This window comes from Protopterus annectens, chromosome 15.part0, assembly GCF_019279795.1.
Source record: "Protopterus annectens isolate FY-2018-M chromosome 15.part0, PAN1.0, whole genome shotgun sequence".
In the NCBI taxonomy this organism is placed as follows: Eukaryota; Metazoa; Chordata; order Ceratodontiformes; family Protopteridae; genus Protopterus; species Protopterus annectens.
Window position 1 is genome coordinate 248,110,044 of NC_056749.1, and position 23,532 is coordinate 248,133,575.

Sequence of the window (23,532 nt, forward strand, 5' to 3'; positions counted from 1 at the left end):
TGTTTGTAACAGAAACAGATAGTGTGCTAGCCATTTGGAGATGGTTTGTTTTGATATGGGCTTGCCCTCTGCCCCTGCAGCAAAGCTGACTAGTAAGTGGTCAAATTTCCTAAAGGGCTTAGTCCTATCACGGTAGAATCTGAGCTGTCTGTGCACATCTAAAGAGTGCAGGATCCTTTCCCTCTTATTTTGAGGATTAGGGAAGAAGGTGGGCAAATGGACAGATTTGGTTGAGAGCCACACTGGACACCACTTTAAGCAAGAAAGTTGGGTTAGTCCTGAGGGAGACCCTGTCAACATGGCAAGAAGGGCTGTGCTGTATCCACTCCTTTAGTGTGAATCAACGAACAATACCTTTTCCATTTGTCAGCATAGGATTTCCTTGTACTGGGTTGTCTGGCTTCACGTATGTCATCCAGTACCTCCTTGCTTAGGCTGGCCACTGGAGGAGAAGTCAAGGGATAAGCCAGGCTGCAAGGTTCAGGGTCTGCAACTGTGGATGCAAGAACTGTCCCTCCTGCTGAGTCAGGAGATAAGGGATTTAGGGTAGGTGCCATGGAGGCAATGGTGATAGACTGTGCAGTAGTGGGTACCAGTGCTGGCGTGGCCAGTCTGGGGCAATCAGGATTACCCTTGGTCTTTCCTCCCTTATCTTGAGTAATACTCTTGTAAGAAGAGGTAGAGGGGGAAATGCATAGATTGAGAGGTTTGCCCACTGGAAGGATAGGGCATCCACTTTCCAGGCCTTGCTGTGAGGTACCCTGGTGCAGTATTTGCTGAGCTGGGTCACAAGGCTGAAGGAGTTGTGGTTTAATTGCCACTCGTGCATGTGTAGGAGATTTCTGCTTAAGTTGTCTGCCAGATAGTTTTGGTTGCCTGGCAGGAATTGAGCTTGCAGGTGAATGTGCATGGCTGAGGCCGTGTTCCACAGGGTCATGGCTAGCCTGCAAAGTGGCTAAAAGTGGGTTCCCCCCTGCTTGTTTATGTACCACATCACTGTGGTGTTGTCGGTTTTGATTAGTAAGGGCCCTGGTGAGAGTAGGGATCTGAAAGCTGTCAGAGCATGCTGAGCAGCTATCATCGCTTTTTAGTTGATGTGCAGATGAATTTGATTTGGGCTCCAATGGTCCTGAATGCACCTGCTGTTTAGATGTGCACCCCAGGCATAATCTGATGCATCTGTGGTTAGGGTCTGGGTGGCGTGGGGTTGTGTAAAGTGAAGCCGCTTGTTGTGGTTGCATGCTGCTGCCCACCAAAGGAACTCTTTCCTTAGACAAGGTATCATAGTTATGATTGTTTCCAGGTCCTGAGAATGTTGGCACCAAAGATTTTTTATGTACCATTGAAGTTTCCTCCTATGCAGTCTGGCATATGGAATTAGTAGAATGTAGGAGGGCATGAACACTAGAGCCTGCAGGATTTTCCTTGCGGATAGATAGGTTCTTGTGGCCATTTGAGCGAAGTAGCCTGTCAGACAGGCTTGCTTTTCTGGAGTAAGGAATGCCATCTGGGATGCTGTGTCCAAGCTTGCTCCCAGGAATACATTTTTTTGACTGGGGACTAGTTTGGGTTTCTTTTTGTTGATAGTGTACCTCAGGGAGGTAAGAAGGTCCTTTACAAATGTCAGATGCTGCAACAGCTTTTCCGGACTGTCTGCCTGAATTAGGCAATCGACCAAGTAGGGGTAAATTTTAATATTTCTCCGTCTGCAATAGCCAATGGCTGGAGCCAGTCATTTTGAGAAAACTCTGGGAGCAGTGGATAATCCAAAGGGAAGTGCAGAGAACTGATAATGCATAGATCCTGCCCTAAAATGTAGATATTTCCTGCAGGAGTCCTTTACTGGAATGTGCAGATAGGCCTCCTTTAGATCTAGGGTGGCTAACCAGGCATCTTTGGACAGCATAGGGAGAAGCTGCTGTAGGGTGAGCATTTTGAATTTTGGTACCACCAGGAAGGTGTTTAGAATGGATAGATCTAAGATTGGGTGCCAGGTGCCCTCTTTTCTGGGTAACAGGAAAAGTCTGGAATAAAAACCTTGGCCTATCTGTTCTGCAGGAACAGGCTGAATTGCCCTTTGGAGAGCAGGGCCTGAACCTGGTTTTGTGCCTCTGCCCACTGGTTTGGAGGAAGATCTGGGAATCCTTTTGGGGTTGTCAGCGAGTGGAAATAAAATTTGTACCACTGGGATACTATGTTGAGGACCCATCGATCATTGGTGATGGAGGTCCAGTTTTTTGCATGGTGGACAAGTTTTCCTTCTAGGGACAAGAGCAATTGGGCAGAGGTGAGGGGTGGAGTTGAGAAGTCACTGTGAATTCTTTCTGTAAGGGAGTGGCTTAGCACTCCCTGCTTTAGAAGTGGCAGTACTCCATTGCTTAGATCTCTGCATACCCTGAGACTGTAACCTAGGGAGTCTGTTTCCCCTGGGTCTAGTTTGAGATGTCCTTGAGGGTGCTGGAAAGGACCAATGTTTTGAGGGGCAATGCCTACTAAATCTTGGAGGCTGCACTTGCAAAAAATCTTTGACTGTCTGCATAGACTTAGCCTTTTCTTCCATCTTTTTTAAAACCTCTTCTGCTTTGGTGCCAAACAGATTGTCCTTGTTCAAAGGAGCATCCAATAATTTTGATTTGACATGGTCTGTTAAGGTCTGCTCCTTTAGCCAGGCATGCCTTCTAAGTACAGAACCTGTGACTGCTGCCCTGCAAGATGCTTCTAGGGCATCAAACCCACAATGCAGGGTATGGTTGCTGACTTGGCTTGCAGAATGCATAAGCTCCTGTAATTCTTTATTTTCTGCATAGTCAGGAAAGGTAGATAACTTTTGCTTAATAAGTTCCATAGCATGTTGCTGGTATTTTGGCATGTGGAACTGACAATTTAATGCTCTAACAGCGGGAGTTGCACAGGTGCATACTTTTTTTTACCCCATCTGTCTAAAGCTTGGGAATCCCTGTCCGAGGGGGGTGGGATTCTTAGCTGTAGTTGCTTTTATTCCTTTAGGTCCTTGGGAGATGAACTCTGGGTCAGCAGTACGATTTTTGAAGAGAAATCTGTGCGAGTCAGGGACTCTGTAGTACCTGTCAGGTTTCCTTGGAGCAGGGGGTAAAATATAAAGACATCATCTACAACATCCAGAACAGGAGGGATAGCTAAGGGTCTATGCTGCGGTAGATCTAACAATTCCCTGAGTCTCTTTTTGGACTGAGGATAATCCTGGCATTCCCAATGGAAATGCTCTCTCAAAGTATGTATGGTTTCACCAAAAGAAAAATCCTCTGGAGGGGAGGCAGAAGGAATGGATTCCTCTGCATCTGAATCCTCATAGGCAGATAAGAGCATGTCTTCATAATCAGAGTCCGCAGAGTCATCTGACTCTTGGTCAGATAAAGCTGCTGGGGACAAGTCTCTTTTTCTTTTAGAAGGCCGGCTTCCCCTAATCAGCATGATCAGGTCTTCTGCCATTTTAAGCATCTGAGATTGTGGCAAGGAAGCAGGCGCTTGAGATTGGGTCATTGTTTTTTTGGCGTAGCTCAAACTCTTGGCCTTAGAAACTCGGTAGTTTTAGAAAGAACTGAAGAAGCGAAAGAAGTTGTCAGTTTGTGTCTAATATCGGTAGTGCGAAGAGCTTCCTCAGAAGCCGGTGCTCGCACAGTGGCTCCAGACCCATCCAAGGTAGAGACATCCACAGGTTCCATAGTCAAAGAAGAGTCTCGCGGCATACCAGATACCAGACTCAGAACGGGTCTCGGTAGCAGCCTGCGAATCCATTGGAGCGGGCATAATGGGCTGCAAAAGCACCTCACTGAGTACCGGTGAACTGGCGACTAGCTTAATGGAAGCGTTGTCGGCAGTTTTGGACCTGTGCAGTCTGTCTCGGTCTTTATCCTTACATTTTTTTCAGAATATCAGCAGTCGGATGGCTTGACAAAACCATTTGGGAATATGGAGATTGAGAACGAAAGTATTTAGCTACAATAAGGGCCTGACATTGAATAGTTTGGGCATTGAACAAAGCACAAAACCGAGAGCGAGGTACATCGTGGTCTGGGCTTAAACAGGTGATGCAGTAAGACTGGAAATCTTGGTGTGGTATTTGCTTTCCACAGGCGAGACAACTGTTAACTTTTTCTAACATTGTTAACTTTTTCTGACATCAGTTAGAGCAAGAAAAAAAGATCCCCAACGGGGTACTTAGCTTTAGAAAACTTCAAGATGATTCAATTTCAGAAACGAAAACTCAGGTAGTGGCCAACCAGCACTAGTGCAAACTGCTTCTGCTTCGGGCTCCTCATCAAGAAAGACTGATGTAATGGCGTTGGCTGCCTGTTTTTATACCTCTGACGACCTGATGTCAGTACTGAAGCGACAGCTGACTGAGGGCTACCCCCTGGCAGGATAACCCAAGTGTGATGACTGCAATAGTGAAACACGAAGAACATCTACAGGTTAAGAGCTAAAATTGAGAGGGTAGGAGAAGGGAGGAAGTGAATACTGCAAAAGTGAAAACAAAGGCATCTACTGCTATGGTAAGATTTCACACAACTGCACTACGTCTTTCTGCATCACTGTTGAGAGAAAGTTGACAAATCCACCACTGAAGCTCGAGCTTGAGACAAACAGTACAACAGCTTAAGAGGAAGCCTTGGAGGAGACCGATAAAGAACACCCCTCTACAAACCCATGCCGGATAGCTCTGGGAAAGCTTGCCCTGACTCAGGAAATAATATCCAGTTTGTAATGCTTAGTGAAAGTACGAACAGAGGACCAAGTAGCAGCCTAAAGGTGGAAATGGTATCCAAACCCTTGGAAAAAAAAGAACCAGAGGAGGCAACTGCCCTAACGGAAAGACATTTTCCATGAAAAAAACAAAAAGAAATGGCCTTAGAAATCCAGGAGGAGATGGTTGGTTTAGAAACAGCCAATCCAAAGTCCTGGGTTGAAAAGAAACAGAAAAATGTTCAGATTTGCAAAGAATAGTTGTGTAAAATCTTACCATGACCATAGATGTCCTTCGCTTCCATGTTGCAGTATTCATAATATGAGGGAGATTCTCCCTGGGCGACCCAAACGTCCAGCCAGTATACCAAAGACATAAGCTACTGCAAGGTACGTGCGATGTTGCACAAAGTACAGCAGAGCATTGGCCATAAAAGTGAAGTCTGCATGCACCATCCTCAGAACTGAATGCCCCAGTTACAACAGCCGTAGGATAAGAGATAAAGAAAACTTTTAGGTAAAATTCAAGGAAGGGCATGAACCAAGGGGGAAAGAAGGTGGGATAGAATACTGCAACATGGAAAAGGAGGACATCTATGGTTATGGTAAGATTATACACAACTATTCTATGTCCTTCTACTCTTATGTTGCAGTATGAATAACATGAGGGAGAATACCAAAGCTCATGAATGAGAAAGGGGGGAGGATAAGGAGCATAAGAAGTATCCTCAAAGCCATGCAGAGCTGCTGTAGCAAATCCTGCTCTGGGATCTGGAAATGGAATCTAGTTTTAGTGTTTTGTAAAGGTACGGACGGAGGACCAAGTAGCTGTCTCTAGGATGGAAGCAGTGTCAAGTCCTTTATAAAAGGTTCCAGATGAAACCACAGCTCTGGCAGAATATGCTTTAACAGAGGAGGACAGAGTTTTCCCCTGAGAAAGGTAAAAAGAGGTAATAGCTTTAGAGATCCAAGTAGAAATAGTCTGTTTAGAAACAGATTTTCCCAGCACCCTGGGGTGAAAGGAAATGAACAGTTACTCAGGTTTTCTAATGGATTTGGCTTTGTCCAGGTAAAATCTGAGTGGTCTGTGTACATCTAAAGTGTGCAGCACCCTCTCAATGGAGTTTTGAGGTGATGGAAAGAATGTGGGTAAATGAATAGTTCTGATTAAGGGATAAGTCAATAACCACTTTAGGTATGAGGGAAGGAAGGACTGGTACGAAGGGATACCCTATCTTTGTGGAAAATAAGAAAGGGTTGAGATGCTATTAAAGCTTGGAGTTATGAAACTCACCTAGCAGAAGTAATAGCTACCAGTAAAACACTCTTCCAAGTACATTTTAGGGAAGAAGCAGCAGCAGATTCAAAGGGTGCTTGGGTCATCTTTTCCAAAACAAATTTAGGTCTGAAGGAGGTGGGACAGGTTTCCTTGGAGGCCTAATGTGTAGGATGCCTTTTAAGAAAGGTTTGACCTCTAAAATAGAGGCTAAGGGAGGAGACAAAAGCAAACATACAGAAATGGCTAACAGATGGGCTTTAACTGAAGACTAGACCAATCCATCCTTAAGCAGTTCACACAAATAAGAAAGGACTAGGGGAATATCCACATAAAATGGATCTAGCCTCTTATTAAGACATCAGATGGAGAACCTCTTCCATTTGGATAAGTAGGATCTCCTTGTAGTGGGGTTCCTAGCCTTCTGAAGGACAAGAATCACTTCTTCAGAAAAAGGGTGTCTGAAAAGGATCTGAAGCCTATCACCCATAAGGTCAGGTTCAGAGTTGTTAAATATGGATGAATGAGAGGTCCCTTGTCTTATGTGAGTAGACCCACCCTGTGAGATGACTTGTGATGATTGCCCTTGGCTAACTGAAGATGGAACCAGTGCAGTCTTGGCCAAAGATGGGTCACCAAGAAGATTTTTGGTTTGTCCTTCTGAATCTTCAGGAGAACCTTCTGTATAAGGGGGAAAGGGGGGAATACATAAAGAAACATTCCCTTCCAAGAGAATGATAGGGTATCCATCTTCCAAACCAGAGGGTGAGGGATTCTGGCACAGAACTTTGAAAGTTGTCTGTTCATAGGAGAGGCAAAGAGATCTACTTCAGGAGTACCCCACCAGTGGAGAATGTCCAGAAACACATCCCTGTGGGTCATTCATTCGTGTGCCTGTGTCATGGATCTGCTCAGTGTATCTGCATGAACATTTTGAGTTGATGGAATGTAAACAGCTGTCGATATTACCTTTGCTTGCAGAACAATCTCCCAGGCCGTAATTAACAACCTGCAGAGTAGATAATATTTTGTTCCCCCTGCTTGTTCTCATACCAGAGAACAGTGGTGCTGTCTGTGAACAGTTTCAAAGGACCTGGAAGAAGAGAAGTCCTGAAGGCTTGAAAGGCCAGGATTAGATCCCTCATCTCTTTGATGTTGATGTTGCTTCCTTATGGAGGGAGACCACAGACCTGTACCTTTATGTTTCCCATAATGCCCCTCCCCAGATCTGATGCATCTGTGAACAGTTCTTGAACTGGAGGCAATGGCTGCAAGGGGAGTCCTGGATTCTGGGAGATTTGTTGAATCCACTAAAGCAATTCTTTCTTCAAGCATGGAAGAAATGGTAGAACAAAGTCTAGCGGATGAGCATGCTGTGTCCAGAGGGTTTTCAAGTACCACTGGAATTTCTGCATGTGAAGCATGGCTAGGGGTAGCATTGGTATAAACAAAGCCATTTACCCTAGCATCCTGAGGAATTCCTTCGCAGTCAGAGAGGGCAGTTGGAGCAACTACAGGAAGTAATTTTGCAGAGATTGCATCTTTTGGGGGGGAAGAAAGATCATCATAAGGTCTGTCATTATCCTGTAACCTACAAAAACCTGGTCTTGAGAGGGAGTCAGGGAGGACTTGCTGTACAGTTTTTGGGATGAATGCCTGACAGGAAATAATGCTTTCAGAGATAACATCCAAAAGGAAGGAATCTTGAAAAAGGTGTTCAGCAGGAAAGATCCAAAAATGATCTCCACGTGACCTCCTTCCATGGGACCAGAAACATCCTTGAGTAAAATCCCTTCCCTATATGGACACTAGGCATTTCCTAAATGGTGCAGTGAACCAAAAGCGAATGAAGAACTTACAGCAAATAAGAGAGCTGTTCCCAAGGAGGTTGAGGAATGCCTAAAAAGGGAGAAGGGATTTCCAAACCATGAAGTATTCCTGATGGATAATGGACCAAACCCAGGAGTTTGATGTTATCTGAAGCCAATTTGGAAGAGACCACGACAGACAGAAGGACAAGGTAACCTGCACGATGCAGAAGGAAGCAAACTGTCAAGCAGAACCTGGCTTATCCTGGAAAGGAGGTTTTTAGGAGGCAGGAGTGAGAGTAGACTTAGCAGGAGGCACACACCTAGAACCCCTCTTGTCCTTGGGAGGAAGGCGAGATTGTCTATGAACAAAAGCAGACTTAGAGGGATAACTCCTCTGAAATTTGGGTATAAGAGAAACAAAAATGTGTTTCAATTCCTCTAAGGCTTTACCCTTGTCCTGGAGAGAGACGTGAAAAGTTCAGCTGAAGATCCATATTATCAAAAGGAGTATCTAAATGTTTGACCTTAATGTTATTAGGCAAGCTTGAAGATGAAGCCAGTAATAACGTATCATGACTGAAATAAAGACAGCAGCCTCGGAAGAGGCATCAGCTGCATCACATTTGACGGAATGGTGGACAACATGAGAAGTGAAGCCCAGTAGAGAAAATGCTGAAGCCTTCTCCTCAGAAAGGTCAGAAACCACTTTAGAAACCTGAGAAAGGAGGGACAAAACATACCTCATCACATGAGTCTGGTAGCTGATGGTCCTAAAGGATAAAGTGGCAGCAGTGTAAACTTTTACCCAGCCTTTCCACGGCCCTATTATCTTTATCAGAAGGCAACAATTTGGTAGAGGGCAATAACTTGGAGGGCTTATCAGAGGATACTGACACTACAGAATGGTCAGCAGAAGGGCATTTGTAAAGAAATTTGCATTCCTCAGGAACTGTATAGAGTATCTGGCTTCTTAGGTGCAGGAGGCTGAGAGTCATGGGGATACAGATGCTGCTAAGAAAGTATCCAGAAGGGCAGCCAGAACAGGAGGAATGGCAGATGGCTTAGGAGTCTCATTTGTAGAAGTTCATAATATTTTTTTTGAATCTCAGAGACCTGAGAACAATCCCACTTAATATAATCCATCATGTGGGCAATGGTATCCCCAGAGGAGAGTTCATCAGGGGGAGGGATCCTCCTTCTCTGAACCGTAGTCCAAGGGGGAAGGGGTTGATTAAAAGTAAGCCAAAGATTCTTCCAGAGTCCAGGTCCTCATCTGAGGAATCAAATTCCCCTATATCTCTTAATAGGAGTGAAACACCAAGGAGGAGCAAGCACAGAAGTCCCTTGAGGAGGCTTCAAGGCCATAAAAGCATTAAATAAACCCCAAGTGAAATCCTGACATTCACACTGGGGATCTTTAATAACAGGAGAAATATGCACTGATTTTTGCTTCTTTTTCTCCAGAACGTCTGCACGAAACACCTTTGGAGGGTCAGACCCCTAGTGAGATTCAACAATAGTTGTAGGAATCTACTCCTGAACTAAGATTTGAGGCATCCCCCTCGATCCTTTGGAAATAATCATCTGCAGTTCTCCCTCAACATTCGGTACCAATGTTTGAAAAGCCTCTAAGGACATGTGAGAAGCCGGATCCATGCCGGCCTCTGACAAGGCTGTGGCAGAAGAATCTGAAGCAACTACCAGCCAGTCCTGCAAGCGTTCGCCAGCTTCGGGATGGGAGAATTCTACCATAGCACCCTGAGCCAACAACTTCAGACGTTGGTTCTCTACGTACATGGACAAGGAGGATAGACTATTACATAGGGTCTAAGGCATAAATGCCTGGCAGCTACAGCACTGCGTATAATATCATGGGAAGCACCCATAGAGAAGAGACACTGGTCATGATGGTCTTTATGGGGAATCTGCTTCCCACACTGACATTTTTCCCTTTCAGGATGACGTCAACACAACAGCCACAATAAATAAGACAGAGTAGAAACTCCAATGGGACACTTACCTGAAAACATGGCTTGATAACCAGTACAGCTGGAGGGCATTCAGACTGATGTCCATCAGTGGTGTTCAGAGTGGCGGCAAAGAACTTCTCAGTGTATTTGTACATCACCCTTGTACCCTAAGCCATGAGCAGGGAGCATGTGTGTGACATATGATGCATGGAAGTGCAAAATGCATTGGCATACAGGCTGGACGTTGGCCTATCCTTGATAGGAGATTCTTTAGGTAAAGAATACTGCAACAGTAATAAAAAGGACGTCAAACATTCTCCAACAGGTTATTAATATACAAGGAGAGTTTAACAGAAACAAGTCACCAGCATCAGGGTGACATGCAAAAGTGCTGAGAAGGCCAGATGGGGTAAAATGGCTGTCATCTTGATTATCCTTGTTAAATTACCAAGAGGGAAGAAAAAAAGACAGAACAGCAAGCAACTGCTACCATGGCAGTCATTAGGATTTTCCCTTCCCTTTCCACTCCCTACCTGCAGATCTACAAAAGCCACAGTTAGTAAGTGATGGCAATAAATAAATATATAAAAGCAAAAACAGAATTAACTTAAATAACTGGGAAGCAGCAGTTACATGAATTTTGTGTGTGTGTGTCTATGTCTGTGTGTCTGTGTGTCTGTGTGTGTGTGTGTGTGTGTGTGTGTGTGTCAGCATGTAAGTAAGGAATGGATTTGCACTGCACCTGACAACAACAAAAAAAGAAGTTATGTCTTACCATAATGTTCCATCTGTGTTGTTCATCTTCACCAGTCCTTGATGGTGTGTTCAGTTCCGAATCCATGGAACCAACTTGGCCGTTATTTTCCAGCTCGCACTCTCCAAACCCTCGAGCCCAGCTCTACCCATAATGCTCCTCACAGAGATTACCTCCGATTGAGTTTGCCAGATGGCAGAATATAGCCAAAATTTTAGAATATCATACATATATAGACATATATACAAAGAAGACAACGTCATCTATGGATTCCTAATGAGAAACTGGATTAGTATCGGTGAGGCCTACTAAGAGTTTTAGGATAGGGGATGGAGCGAGGGTATGTCAAGGATTGGTGAAGATGAACAACACAGATGGAACATTATGGTAAGACATAACTTCTTTATCTGATGTTGTTCATCTTCACCTAATCCTTGAAGGTGGGATAGAATCCCCAGCAACTTCTGTATCTTGGAAGTTCTCACAGAAGAATATTTCGAAGCACCATAGAGCCAAAGGATGCTCAACTTCTTGAGATTTGATCTAGTTTGTAATGTGCAATGAAAGTTTGGTGAGAGGACCAAGTAGCTGCTGCACAAATGTCATCTAGAGAAGCTCTTGCATGAAAAACTGCTGATGTGGCAACAGCCCTCGTAGAATGAGCTTTAACTGTTTTGTGAAGTTGAAGTCCTTGTGATTGATGGATGAAAGAAATGCAGTCTCTCAACCACTTAGCCAAGGTAACTTTGGAGACTGCACAACCCATTTTTAAGGAAGAGAACGCTACACATAATTGGTCAGATTTACTGAATTCCTTAGTTTTGTGGAAAGTGCAACTGTCTGAACATCTAGCAAATGCAGAGCGTATTCTCCTTTATTGGTAAAATTAGGGAAAAAAGTTGGTAAATGTAGGGTCTGGTTGATACTGGATTCAGTAACCTCTTTTGGAAGAAAAGAGTGATTTGTTCTTAGGTGAACCCTGTCTTTATGAATATTTAAATAGCGAGGTTTGCATGACAGAACCTGTAACTCAGAGACTCTCCCTGCGGAGGTGATGGCTACTAGAAATAAAGTGTTCCAAGTCAAAAATATTAATTGATAAGAATCACCTGGTTCAAAGGGACTTTGAGTTAACACTTTTAGAACTGTTGTCAAATCCCATGGAGGAATCGGATCTTTAAAAGGGGGTCTTAGCAAGGACAAACCTTTCAGGCTCTGGAAAGCTTATGGGACATTATTGAAGAGTCATTGTGTCCAGTATGAAAATTAGAGATTGCCGCCAAATGAACTTTTATAGTCGAAGCAGAGGAAATAGACTCCAAGAGAGTATTCAAGAAGTCCAATATGTATTCAATTGGGGCACTGAAGGGATCAAGTCCCTTATTTAAGGCCCATATGGTAAATCCTCTCTATTTGCTCAGGTAAAGTTTTCTTGTAGGTTTGTGATGTGACAATAATAATACGTTGGATGGGTGATGACAGAGAGGCTTGCCTTGCAATCATGGGAATTGGAGAAGCCACACCGTCAGTCTGAGGTGCTGTAAGTTTGGATGAACCATGCCTTCTGGGTGAATTAGCAGGTCTGGAACCAGGTCCAGAGTCCATGGTTTCTGTAGCAGATGAGGCCACAGGAAGGGAAACCAGACTTGTCAAGGACAGAATGGGGCAATGAGGATTATGGTATTGTTCGTCCTTTTTGCTTTCTTCAGAAATTGAGAGATTAACAGAATTGGGGGAAAGGCATATAACAGACCGGGCGGACAGTTGTGTAGAAGAGCATCCCTGGGTGACTCCTCTAGTGGAGGAATTAGGGCAAAGTAACTTCTGCATTTGGTGTTCAGGGGAGAAGCAAAGAGGCTGCAGCAAGGCTGGCCCAATCAACGGAAAATCTTGTCTGGCACTACTGGATTCAGGGACCCCTCGTGAGGCATGAGAATAGTCCTGCTCAATCTGTCTGCTATCACACTGGAACTTCCCAGAATATGCGTTGCTATGAGAAAGCAGTTGGAAGAAATCGCCCATTTCCATACTCAGAGTGCCTCTCGACATACTGGGTATGATTTGGTTCCCCCTTTTTGTTGATGCACTAGACCACTGACATGTTGTCTGTTTGAATTGCAACTGTTCCTATAGGAAGGGAATCCTGGAATGCTTGCAATGTTAATATAATAGTACTACCCTCATCTCTGGAACACTGATGTGCAAGTTGGCCTCCAGTTGGGACCATGTGCCTTGAACTGCCTTTCTCAGATAATGCCCCTCCCCCCATCTGGGAAGCATCCGTGGTCACTATGGCTTGGGGTTGAGGTAGAGTGAAAGGGTGGCCCAGGAGAATCTGATCTGAATGAAGTCACCATTTGAGGTCTTGTTTGCAGAGATTGGTTACTAAGATTTGGTAAGACATTGCTTGTTGAGTTAGAGACCACTGTGTTGCTAGCAACCACTGTAGCATTTGCATGTAAAATCTTGCTAGAGGAACCAGAGTGATTGTGGCAGCCACTGAACCCAAGGTTTGAAGAATTAATCTTGCTGAGACTTAGTCGTTTTGACTAATCTGTCTCACCAGAGCCCTGATGCTTAGCAGTCTTTCCTGAGGGAGAGAAGCTATTCCGGAGACAGTGTTTAGTTGTACCCCTATGAAATCCAGACGTTGTGTGGGTTGCAGCTTGGATTTTTTGAGATTTATTGAAATGCCTAGGGATGTGCAAACAGACATGGCATAGTCTCTTGCTATTTCTAAGGGATACCTGGTGGTAGCAGTGAGAAGCTAGTCATTGAGATATTGTAATATTCAAAAACCTTGCAGTCCTGAGATGAGCTGCAACTACTGCCCTGCATTTGGTAAACACCATGGGGGCTGTGGTTAGTCCAAAGGGTAGTGCTCTGAATTGGTAGTGACTGGCTCCTATCCGGAAGCGTAGAAACCTTCTGGAGCTTTTTTCCATCTTTATGTGGTAATAAGCATCCTTGAGGTCTATCGAGCACACCCAGTTGCCTATTTCCAAGAAAGGAAGTATGGCTTGTACCGAGACCATTCAGAATTTGGTTTGGTGGACTGATTTGTTGAATCGGCTGAGATCCAAAATTGGGCTCCAGTCCCCTGTTTTTTTGGGTACTAAAAAGAATCTTGAGTAAACCCCGGATCCTATCTGGTCTAGTGGGACATTTTGGATGACTCTTTTGTTTAGCAACTTTTGGATTTCTAAAGCTGCTGCCTTCCTTTGATTTGGTGGAACATCTGGGTGTTTTTTCTGAGGTTTGGTGTTCACGAACAAAGGAATTTGGTAGCCTCTGGATATTACTCTGAGCACCCATTTGTCCAAAGATAATCGTCCCCCGACTGCCTCCAGAGGAAGACAATTGGGCATTCATTCAGGGATGCTGATAGGAAGCATCAGAGAAAGATTCCCTGGACCCCTGATTTTGCAGTCCATTCTGGCCCCTAGGGCGGTGTTTTCCATTGTTTCTTCCTCTGTCCTGGAGGAAATCTTTACCACATGAGCCACAGAAAAGCTATTTGGATTTCTTGAGCCATAGTTTTCCACTCCTCTGATTCCCTGAGTAGGGTCGCTGAAGAGTAGAGTAACGTATGCCCATGGCAAATAGGGTCTTGCCATCCTGCTCACTTCTGGTCAGAGTTTCCTTAACGTCTGGGCCAAAAAGGGTAGATCCGTCAAAGGGTGCATTGACGAATGACACTTTGAATAGCTCTGGGAAGTCACATAAGCGCATCCAGGAATGCTGTCTGATGGCTATGCCTGAACCCACTGCTCTGGACTTCCCTTCAGCTGCATGTGCTATGAGCCTCATGGATGAACTGGAGATGGATCTGAGGGTCACAAGCTGGGAAGAGACCTTATCCTGAACCTCCCTCAGCTACTACTCCTGCCAGAGTGTTAGAAAGTTCCTTAATTAAGTCTCTCTGTAACCTGGTAAAGTGTGCAATATAATTCAACAACCTTAACGCAAAGGTTGTTGAAGCATAAACACACTTACCGAATCTATCCAAGGACCTAGACTCCTTGTTAGGAGGATGGATAGTCTGACTTTCTTCTGCGAGTTCTTTTTTGTGGTTGCTGCTACCACCACAGCATCAACAGGGATTCCTTTGGACCAATGTGGTTCCTCCTTTGGTGCTGACACAATACGGTCAGGCCTTTTGGAAATAGGCTGTATGGCGTTAGGTATCGTCCAAGCCTGCTGAGTGATCAATTTCACCAGTTCGTCAGTGGGCGGAGAAAGCCAAGAAGTGGAGGGTTTGGCGCAAAAAGCCTCCAGGTATATTTACTCTTCTGTGGAAGGTTGTGTGGACGAACAGACACCCCTCTGTTTCAGTATTTCAAGGATATCACCGAAGGAAACCTCTTCAGGGGGTAACTTTGGGGAACCTTCGCCTTCATCAAAGTCAGTATCTTCGGTGTAAGACTCCTCTGAGGAGTCAAGGTCCTTCCTTTTGCACTTCTTCTTCGCAGGGACTTCATCAAGGGAAGTTCCAGAGAAGTTTCTGAAGAGGTAACCACCAGGGTGGGTGTTACCTGGGGCTTTTGCACCCTCTGTCCAGGAAATGAGGTCAATGGCAGCTCTGGCCAAGAGGAAGAGGAAGACATTTGCTCTGACAGGGAAGACAATGACTGAAAATCCAAGGGATAATGCCTTCTCCATGATATGGAAGGCAGGCCCCCTGTAGAGGGGTGGGAGCCGGGAACCAAAAAGGACTGCTTCGGAACTGGGGTCACACCCTGCACAGAGGAGACCGTCTCCACACCTACAGCCTGAACTACAAGGGCCGATCCAAGAGGCATGGATGGCTCAGCTGGAGCCGAAAGAGTACCATGCATCCCGGAGCTGACCGTCAAGCCTCAACCCCAGGAGTCTCCCGGTGCAGAAGACCCAGAAAAACTCAAGGCTATAGTCAGAACCGAAGATGGGAAGGCTGTTGAAACTGACTCAGTTGGAGCCGGGACTGTCAGAACTGAGGACTCCAAGGGCTCTTATAGAGTTGGAGGAGGAGTGTATGTAGGTGTCATGGAATGAGCAGTTTCAATGCCGGATTGGCTCAGAACCGAAGATAATCCTCCTGCCACTAGGAGCTGGTCCACTAACCTCATTATGTCCTGTTCCGAAAAACGTTTAGTAGACCTCATTGATACAGTGGAAGAAGATCTGGACCATCTGACTTCCACGAATGGGATATCCTTAAAGGGGTCCACAGAAGGAGAATACACCACACTTGGTGCAGTAAACACATCTGAAGTCTTCGTACCGACGGCTCAGTCGGAGCAGAGGCCGAGACATCGGAGTGTTCAAAAGGTGTCTTGGCAGACACTGATAAGTCTTCCAGTACCGAAAAACTTTTCTGCGCTGAAGAAGTTTTAGCAATTTTTCTCATTGGTTCCAAAGAACTCGGAATGGAAGAAGGTCTCTTTTTGAACTGTGGGAAAAAGTTCCTGCTTCCACAGTTTTCTCTTTAGATCCAGAAATGGCCTCGTTGAAAGGAGATTTTAACAGGCCTTTCAACAGAAGCTTATTCTTTCTTTCCATTAAGGTACGGGAAGAAAACCCATGACAAATAGCACAATTCTCTTGGAAATGTATCTCGTCTAAACAATACACACACAAGGTATGTCCGTTAGAGTTGGGCATTTTCCCCTCACACTTAGTACATCTCTTGAAACCTGAAGAGCCCATCAAGGTAAGAACAGACAGGATGCTGGTCAACTAAGCTGGACAGCTATTACAGGAGGTTAGGAAGCAGACCAAGTGTCTCAAATGGTCATTCTGTACGGTCACATTTTATGCTTCTAAGTAGAATTTGTTGTCACTGAAAGGCAGGATGAATGCAACTTATTATGGCACACCTTGTACAGACAACACAGTCTTAAAATTCCATGGAACTAACACACTGTTATAGAGTACAAACACAGAGTTGGGTAATTACAGACAAAGATGACAGTGTGGGATTTTAGTGGAGGAAATTATAAGCTGTGCTATGAGAGAGGGACAAATATGTCAGGGATGTAGTAAATCAAGGTCAAGAACAAAACCTCTGCAAGTAGGACCAGGTGCACTGCTGGGACTGATACAAGTAGACAAAAAACGCCAGCACCAAACACAGTGAAAAGCACAAACCAGTAAGGCTAATACATGGGTCCCATGGGATGTATATTACTTTAAGAATTAAATAAATATAACTTATGTATTAAAGTTATTGGTTTTGTGCTTTTCACTGTGTTTGGTGCTGGCATTTTTTGTCTACTTATGCAGTAAATCAAGACAATGGATGACAGAGCCAACAATGCAAAAACAGAAAGCCAATGTGGTTTCATTGGAGTGCAATTCTAGCAGTTACAGCAAAGGTAGGTCCTAAAAGATATGGAGAGGAAAAGGGGAGGAGGCACAGTACATTGCTAGCAGAATGACAACAGAGGTGAGAAGGGCATAAAAGACCAAATCTGAAAGGGAGGTATAGAGAGAGAGAGAGAATTGAATTTGGAAACAAAAAGCTGAGAGAAGTTGGAAGAATTGATCAAGAGGGAAAACAAGGGCTTTTTGTGTATAAAGCAGAAGAAAGGAAATAACAGCAAATACCTGACAGAACTGAGTAAATGGGGGGGGGGGGGTCACAGAAGGCTGGGAAAAAGCACAGGTAGTTAACGTTTACTTTGTTTCAGTCTTCATAAAGGAAAGCAAGGGGAGGCTGCCAAAATGGGAGGGAGGTACAGTAGAACGAGGAGAGCAGTAGACTGACATATGAAAGTGGTTGTACTTAGGAGGGCAAAGTCCAAGAAACAGATACACTTTCTTTCATTGTCCTCAGAAATCTGTCCAGTGTGTTGGCAAAAGTGGAATATTTTCAACAAATCACTAGCTAGTGCAGCAGTGCCAGAGGTGTGGAAGGCAAAACATGCTGTAGTCTTCTATGGGGTAGGTAGGTAGGGCAAGATAAGTCCTAGGAACTGTTGGCCAGTAAGCTTAAGAGTAACAGCAAGCAAAATCATGGACAGAAACCCAAGGGAAAGGCCACCATCATTACATCAGGACAACAGTGCTTAGGAGAGCAAACAATACAGGTCGGTCGCCAGAAGGAATTTTCAGTCAAACTTGATCCATTTTTCTAGTTGGGTTACAGGTAAATTTGATAGACAGTTACTTATACACATCTTCTATCTGTTTTTCTGCAGGGCCTTTGACAGTCACATAAGAGGCTGACAAGAAAATGTGTGTGTCGGGGGGGGGGGGTAAGGATAGGATTAAGACTGAGCAGCTGGATTTCTGCAAAATCACATGGCAAAACATAGTGGACTGTGGTGAAAGAGAGGACAACAGGATTTATAAAGGTGCTTATGGAAAACCATCTCACAGTGCTGATCACATCTGTAATAGATCACCAACAACACAGTTAGAGGACAGTGGTGACAGCAAATAGAATGCTGGGGTATATTCTCAGAAAGGTTGTCGCCAGAAGCAAAGCCTTAATGCATCACCTCTACGCAGGACTGATCAAACCACACTTGAGTAGTATGTGCAGTTCTGGAGGACATACAATGAAAAGTCCACCACATTGCTGAAAAGGCTCCAGAAAAAAGCCTCCGGAAACAGCTGTGTGGTGGAGGGGAAGGAATATGACCAAAGATTAGAGGAGCTACAGCTCTTTTCTTAAGAGATCAGAATGAACAATGGGATTACAGTGCACAAGAATATTTCCAGTAGATGTGAAGGGGAAAGAATGAACAGGAGAGTGCTGCCTATGCAAAACTGTTCACAGACACCTTGTACAAGCATGTTAATAGCTGCATATAGGCAGCTGCACCCACCTAGTAGTAGTACAGAACTACCTAGAAAAACAAGCCACCCTGACAGAATCACAAAATCAATAGGCTGTATAACAGGAGGAAGAAAATCATGGCAAAAATTAGGAGATGCAGCACCCAGCAGGATAAAAGCACTCTCAAACTAAACAAACAACTCAGAGGACAAATAAAGTCTACCAAAGACAAATTGTAGGTAAGTTTGGCCTCCCAGGCCAAGGGCAACCACAAAGCATTCTTTAGCTATGTCCACAACCTCAAAGGTAATACACAATTGTGTGCAGAGCTCACTGAAAATGGAGCCACCTATACTGAGCCAAAAGATATAAGCAAACCTTCTGGCTGATAAATTCAGCTCCAACTTTACTCCTCCCTCCCCCTCAACCTTCTCTCAGGAAATATCAAATATATCTTCCCCTATCACTAGGGAACAGGTCCTTAATGGTCTTTCTAAAACCAAGAACACTGCATCAATGGGCCCAGACAATATCCCAGGATGCCTTCTAAATAGCATGAAACATGACCCATCAGGGCCTCTTGAATTACTATTTAACTATAACCTCCAAACAGCCTTCATGCCTCATGAATGGAGAAAGGCAACAGTCATCCCTCTGCACAAAGGTGGGCCATCTACAGACCCATAAGTCTCACTAGTCTTATATGTAAATCCATGGAAAGAATCATCATGGAGATGATCAATAGAGATATAGTAAAACTTCCAGACACTAATCCCAACCCAGTCTGGTTTCTCAAAGGGCAGATCAAGCCTACTCAACCTGGTGGAATTCTTTGTGAAGGTCACCAAAGCAATGGATGAGGGCAAAATCATTCATACTGCCTACCTGGACCTAGCCAAGGCATCTAACACAATACCCCACTCAGGCATTGTAGATAAAACTCAAGAGGGTAGGTACAAACCCTTATATCACCCGATGGATAGCCAACTGGCTCACAGACAGGATCCAGGAAGTTAGAATTGGGGAGTCCACCTCTGCAAAGAGGCCAGTCACAAGTGGAGTCCCTCAGGGATCAGTCCTCGGACCACTCCTTTTTGGCATTTATGTTTCAGAAGTCAAGGTCAATGTCAGTAGTCTCTGGCTGACTAAATCTGCAGATGATTGGAAATTAGGAGCTGTCACTGAATCTCACACTGACACAAATGTTCTCCAGGAGGGGTGACACAGACTAACACCTGGTGTCAGCGCCATGGACTAAAACTAAATGACAAGAAATGCATAACAGCATCCTTTAGGAAGTCATCTATCCCTGGTAACTATCATATTGACAATATACCTCTTAGAGCTGACCCAGTAGTCTGGGACTTCAGGACACACAGATAGTAATCTAGCCTTTGACCATCAAGTATCTACAGTAATGAGGAAATCATTCTATGTTGCGCAGCTTATAAACAAAGGTATGGCATCCAAGTCCAAAGAGGTCATTGTTCCACTATATTTGGCATTCATCAGACCCATCATTGAGTACAATGCCCCTTTTGGTATGTACCTAACCAGGTACATCCAACAATTAGAACGTCCACAGAGGTTCCTCACTAAAAGAATACATGGTGTAAGTAAAATGTCCTATGCAGACTGCCAGAAGGCCCTATATCTGTATTCTGTCTTCTACAGGCTTTTGAGGGACATCTATGCCTGGCATACAGGGCATTGTCAGACCCCACTCTGATGGACCTCCTGCATATCCACAAAACAAACAGCACCAGAATTACCCATTCTAAAGACTTAAACCTTGCCTGTGATATAAATAGGACCTGCTGGAAAGACAGGAATGTATCCCAGAGACTACCCCAGCTATGGAACAGGCTCCCCATACATGTGAAGCAGAGTTCCTTCCTAGCCCAATTCAAGTGCAACTTGGACAACTGGATGGGAAACCTGAAATTCATCCGTAGTCTGGCACCTACGTCTCTAATGGACACAGGTAACCTGCAAAGGTTCATCTCCCAGGCCCCTGCTTACACTTATCAAGGGTATCAGAACCTGTCAAGATTTCAGATGCATGGCTAGACTTAAAAAGGTCCTTGTGGCAGTTGGCCTAGTAAACACTTATGAACCTATAAGGATGAACAAAGGGGGAAGTAGCACAAGCATCTGGATTTCAAAATGTTCGTCTTCAAAGAGAAGGTTGCAGACCCATGGAATAAAATCACTCTAATGAATGGTGGACAGGGAATCCACGGTGGGATTAAAAAGGACATGAAACAGGCAAAGAATTGAAAAGGGGGAAGTAGCAATTGATGGAATGTAAAATATTAAATGCTTTTAAAGGGCAGATTAGACAGGACTGCTAGCTATGTCTGCCATCAAGCAAATATAACCTGATATAATGGACAATTTCTCTGACTAGCCAGGAAAAAAGACAAAGTGGAATAAACTGGCATTGCTTATTGTCAAGCTTTACATTCTTAAACAAATTATGCTGTTACTGAGTGGCAAACAGTATGCAATTTATTATGATATATCTTACATAGACAACACACTACCGTAAAATTCAGTGGAAATGAAAAATCTGATATATAATAATAATAACGCTTAGGAATTCCACCTCATTTGAAAAACTTTTTCCAAATGTTCTCACAATGTACATGAAACAGCAATAGCTATAAACAATAAAGCTAGATAAGGCACGATTATGAAAATGGCTCATATATATACAATCCAAATGAATTACTTGACTGGCTTTTTTTTGCCGAACTGTCCGTTCAAGAAGTTAATTTCTAGGCCAAAATCCCCAGGCAATTCCTGGCAATGTCAACGCAATCAATATGGAGGAAAACAAGTTCACTGCATTGTTGTCCAAAATGGGTTTTCCAGATATATGTCTTACACCGTCTGTATAGTAGTTTACAGCCATATGCCTGTTTTCATCATAACCTGCAATAAACAGAAATTAAAAAAAAGTTACAGAAAACATTTGCTAGATGCACACAAACAATGAATACAAACTACCTTATGAAGACTATACAAAATGTTATTTAATACAGTAAATATCCTTGTACTACTTCATTTTGAAAGAAAAAAAACATGTATAACATGAGTGACTAAAAAGAGGTCATGTTTGAGTTTTTAGAAGATGGAAAAAAATGCTGACAGAGTTGCAAACATTGTGAAATTACCTATTTTAGTGTTAAAAAGATAATCTCTTAAAAATATAATACATTTCTGTTTTACAGAGGATTATGACTGGTCTTCAAACATAATTGGTTTATTATATGTTCGAGACATGGATGCCAAGAAATTTGCTCAAGAATCTTGTCATCCATGTTGAGAACATATAATAAAAGTTAGGATTGGAGACCAGATCATAATTCTTTGTAGTGCATGTAGTTTTATCTACTCCCTGTACTACCAGTTACAGAAAAAAAGTGTAAAGTATTTTACTGGCTTTGAAAGACGATAAAGCACTTAAGCAAGTGCTGTCATATAGACAGCAAGGGGTCCCTATTAATTTGACGAAACTTTAGCTTGTTGAACTACAAAAAATCGACAGCTAAAGATAGAAATGTCCAAACCGTGAGCGATCAGCTACGCAAATTTTTTCCCATGGAAAGAATTTGCTTGGCCATTACACAAAACAAAAGCCTTACAACCTGAATTAAGTGGGGGGGTTTCACCCCCACACTCCCCTAATTAAATATACTAACTCCGATTTCGCTCCACATCGGGGAAAGGGCAAATTTCCGTTAACGGCCAAGCAAATTCTTTCCTTGAGAAAAAAAATCACTTAGCTGGCCATTTGCGGTTTGGCTCTTTCGATCTTTAGCGGTCAATATTTTTTATTTTATTTATTTAACATTTGTTAACCAGCAAAGTCCAACTTGGAACGAAGCCAATTTTCAGCGAAGGCCCGGGGAGAAATGCTCCAGATGCATGTCTTTGTAACTTGGGAGGAAACCCACACGAACGCAGGGAGGACATGCAGACTCCACACAGAAGATACCCCAGCAGAGAATTGAACCAGAGAACCTCTTGCTGTGAGGCGACAATACTACTGCTGCACCACTGCGCCATTTTGTAATTCGACAAGCTAAAGCTTTGTCAAATTAATAGGGACCTGACAGCAGCATACCTATCAGCTTATAACCTTAAGAGTGGGGGTGGAGACAAAGGAAGACAAGCAAGGATTGCTTTTAATTACTGCTCTAATTCACTTAAAAACTTAAAGAACAGGTTTTACATCAATATGCATTTTCTGAACAATAGGAACTGTGTTTCTGACAGTTTTGACTGACTGTAGTCCTTAGTGACAGAGCAAAATACTCAGAGACAGTTAAAGAGGTAAAGAGAGTTCCTACAGAAACACATTTTCATAACAGCACTTCAGGGTGTGTGTAACAGTTGTGAGATAGTAGGTACAATTTGGATTGGTTATGTTTGTATCTTTCCAGACGTATACAATGGGTTGTGTCTGGTTTAAGTTCTTCAGTCGCTTCCCCTCTGGCATGTGGACTATCTCAGGACTCTATCCTAGCTCCCATATTAATCACCAAACAAATGCTGCTGTCTACATCCTACTGCTTGCTGCTGAGGGAGATCATTGTAAGGAGGGTATTTTTTTTTTACTGATCATATGCTGATGATGTTAAGCGAAGCCTCTCCTTTTCTTTAGTCTCTGAGATAGAATTTACTCCTCAGAAGACTGCCTGTCTATTCTTGTTTCAAATTCATCTGATCAACTGAAACTAATCCCAACCAAGACCGAGGCAATGTTACTGCATATCACAGTTTATCCACAAAGTCTTTTACTACTGTTGCCTTCAGTGATTAATGAAGACAATTACTTGGACTTTATTTCATCTGTGCACAAGCTGGGCTTGATTCCTGATGAAAGGCTCACATTTTGGGACCAGGTGTTGGCAGTTGTTATAACATTCTATTTTTATTTTAGGAGCACAACCCAGATAAAATACTGACTAACAAGTTTGGATCTGGTGATGCTGATAAAGTCATTACTGCTATCCTACCTAAATACTCTGTACCAAGGACTTTCAACAGTGACTTGTACTTGCAGCGGTTTCTGAAATTGGCAGACATGTTGTCTGGGGCTTTGAGAATTAGACATATCACAATTGTTCAGTGAGATCTCCAGTGGTGACTTTCATGGTTTATGGTGTTTTTATGCAGGCTGTCTTTCCTCCATCTTGCTCCTGTCCCCTGGAACTGGCTGGCAT

The 23,532-nt window shown here is 43.6% G+C and overlaps 1 protein-coding gene across 2 annotated transcripts in view; it reads right to left on the reverse strand.

The window, feature by feature from the left end:
• Nucleotides 1-23,532, reverse strand: part of TMEM19 (transmembrane protein 19) — a 521,036-nt gene that overhangs the window by 52,751 nt on the left and 444,753 nt on the right. For both annotated transcript variants that reach the window (XM_044056997.1, XM_044056998.1), the window contains one exon: nucleotides 21,033-21,235. In XM_044056997.1, the coding sequence (XP_043912932.1) occupies nucleotides 21,072-21,235 (164 nt within the window). In that variant the 3' untranslated portion in view covers nucleotides 21,033-21,071. The remainder of the gene's footprint in view (nucleotides 1-21,032; nucleotides 21,236-23,532) is intronic.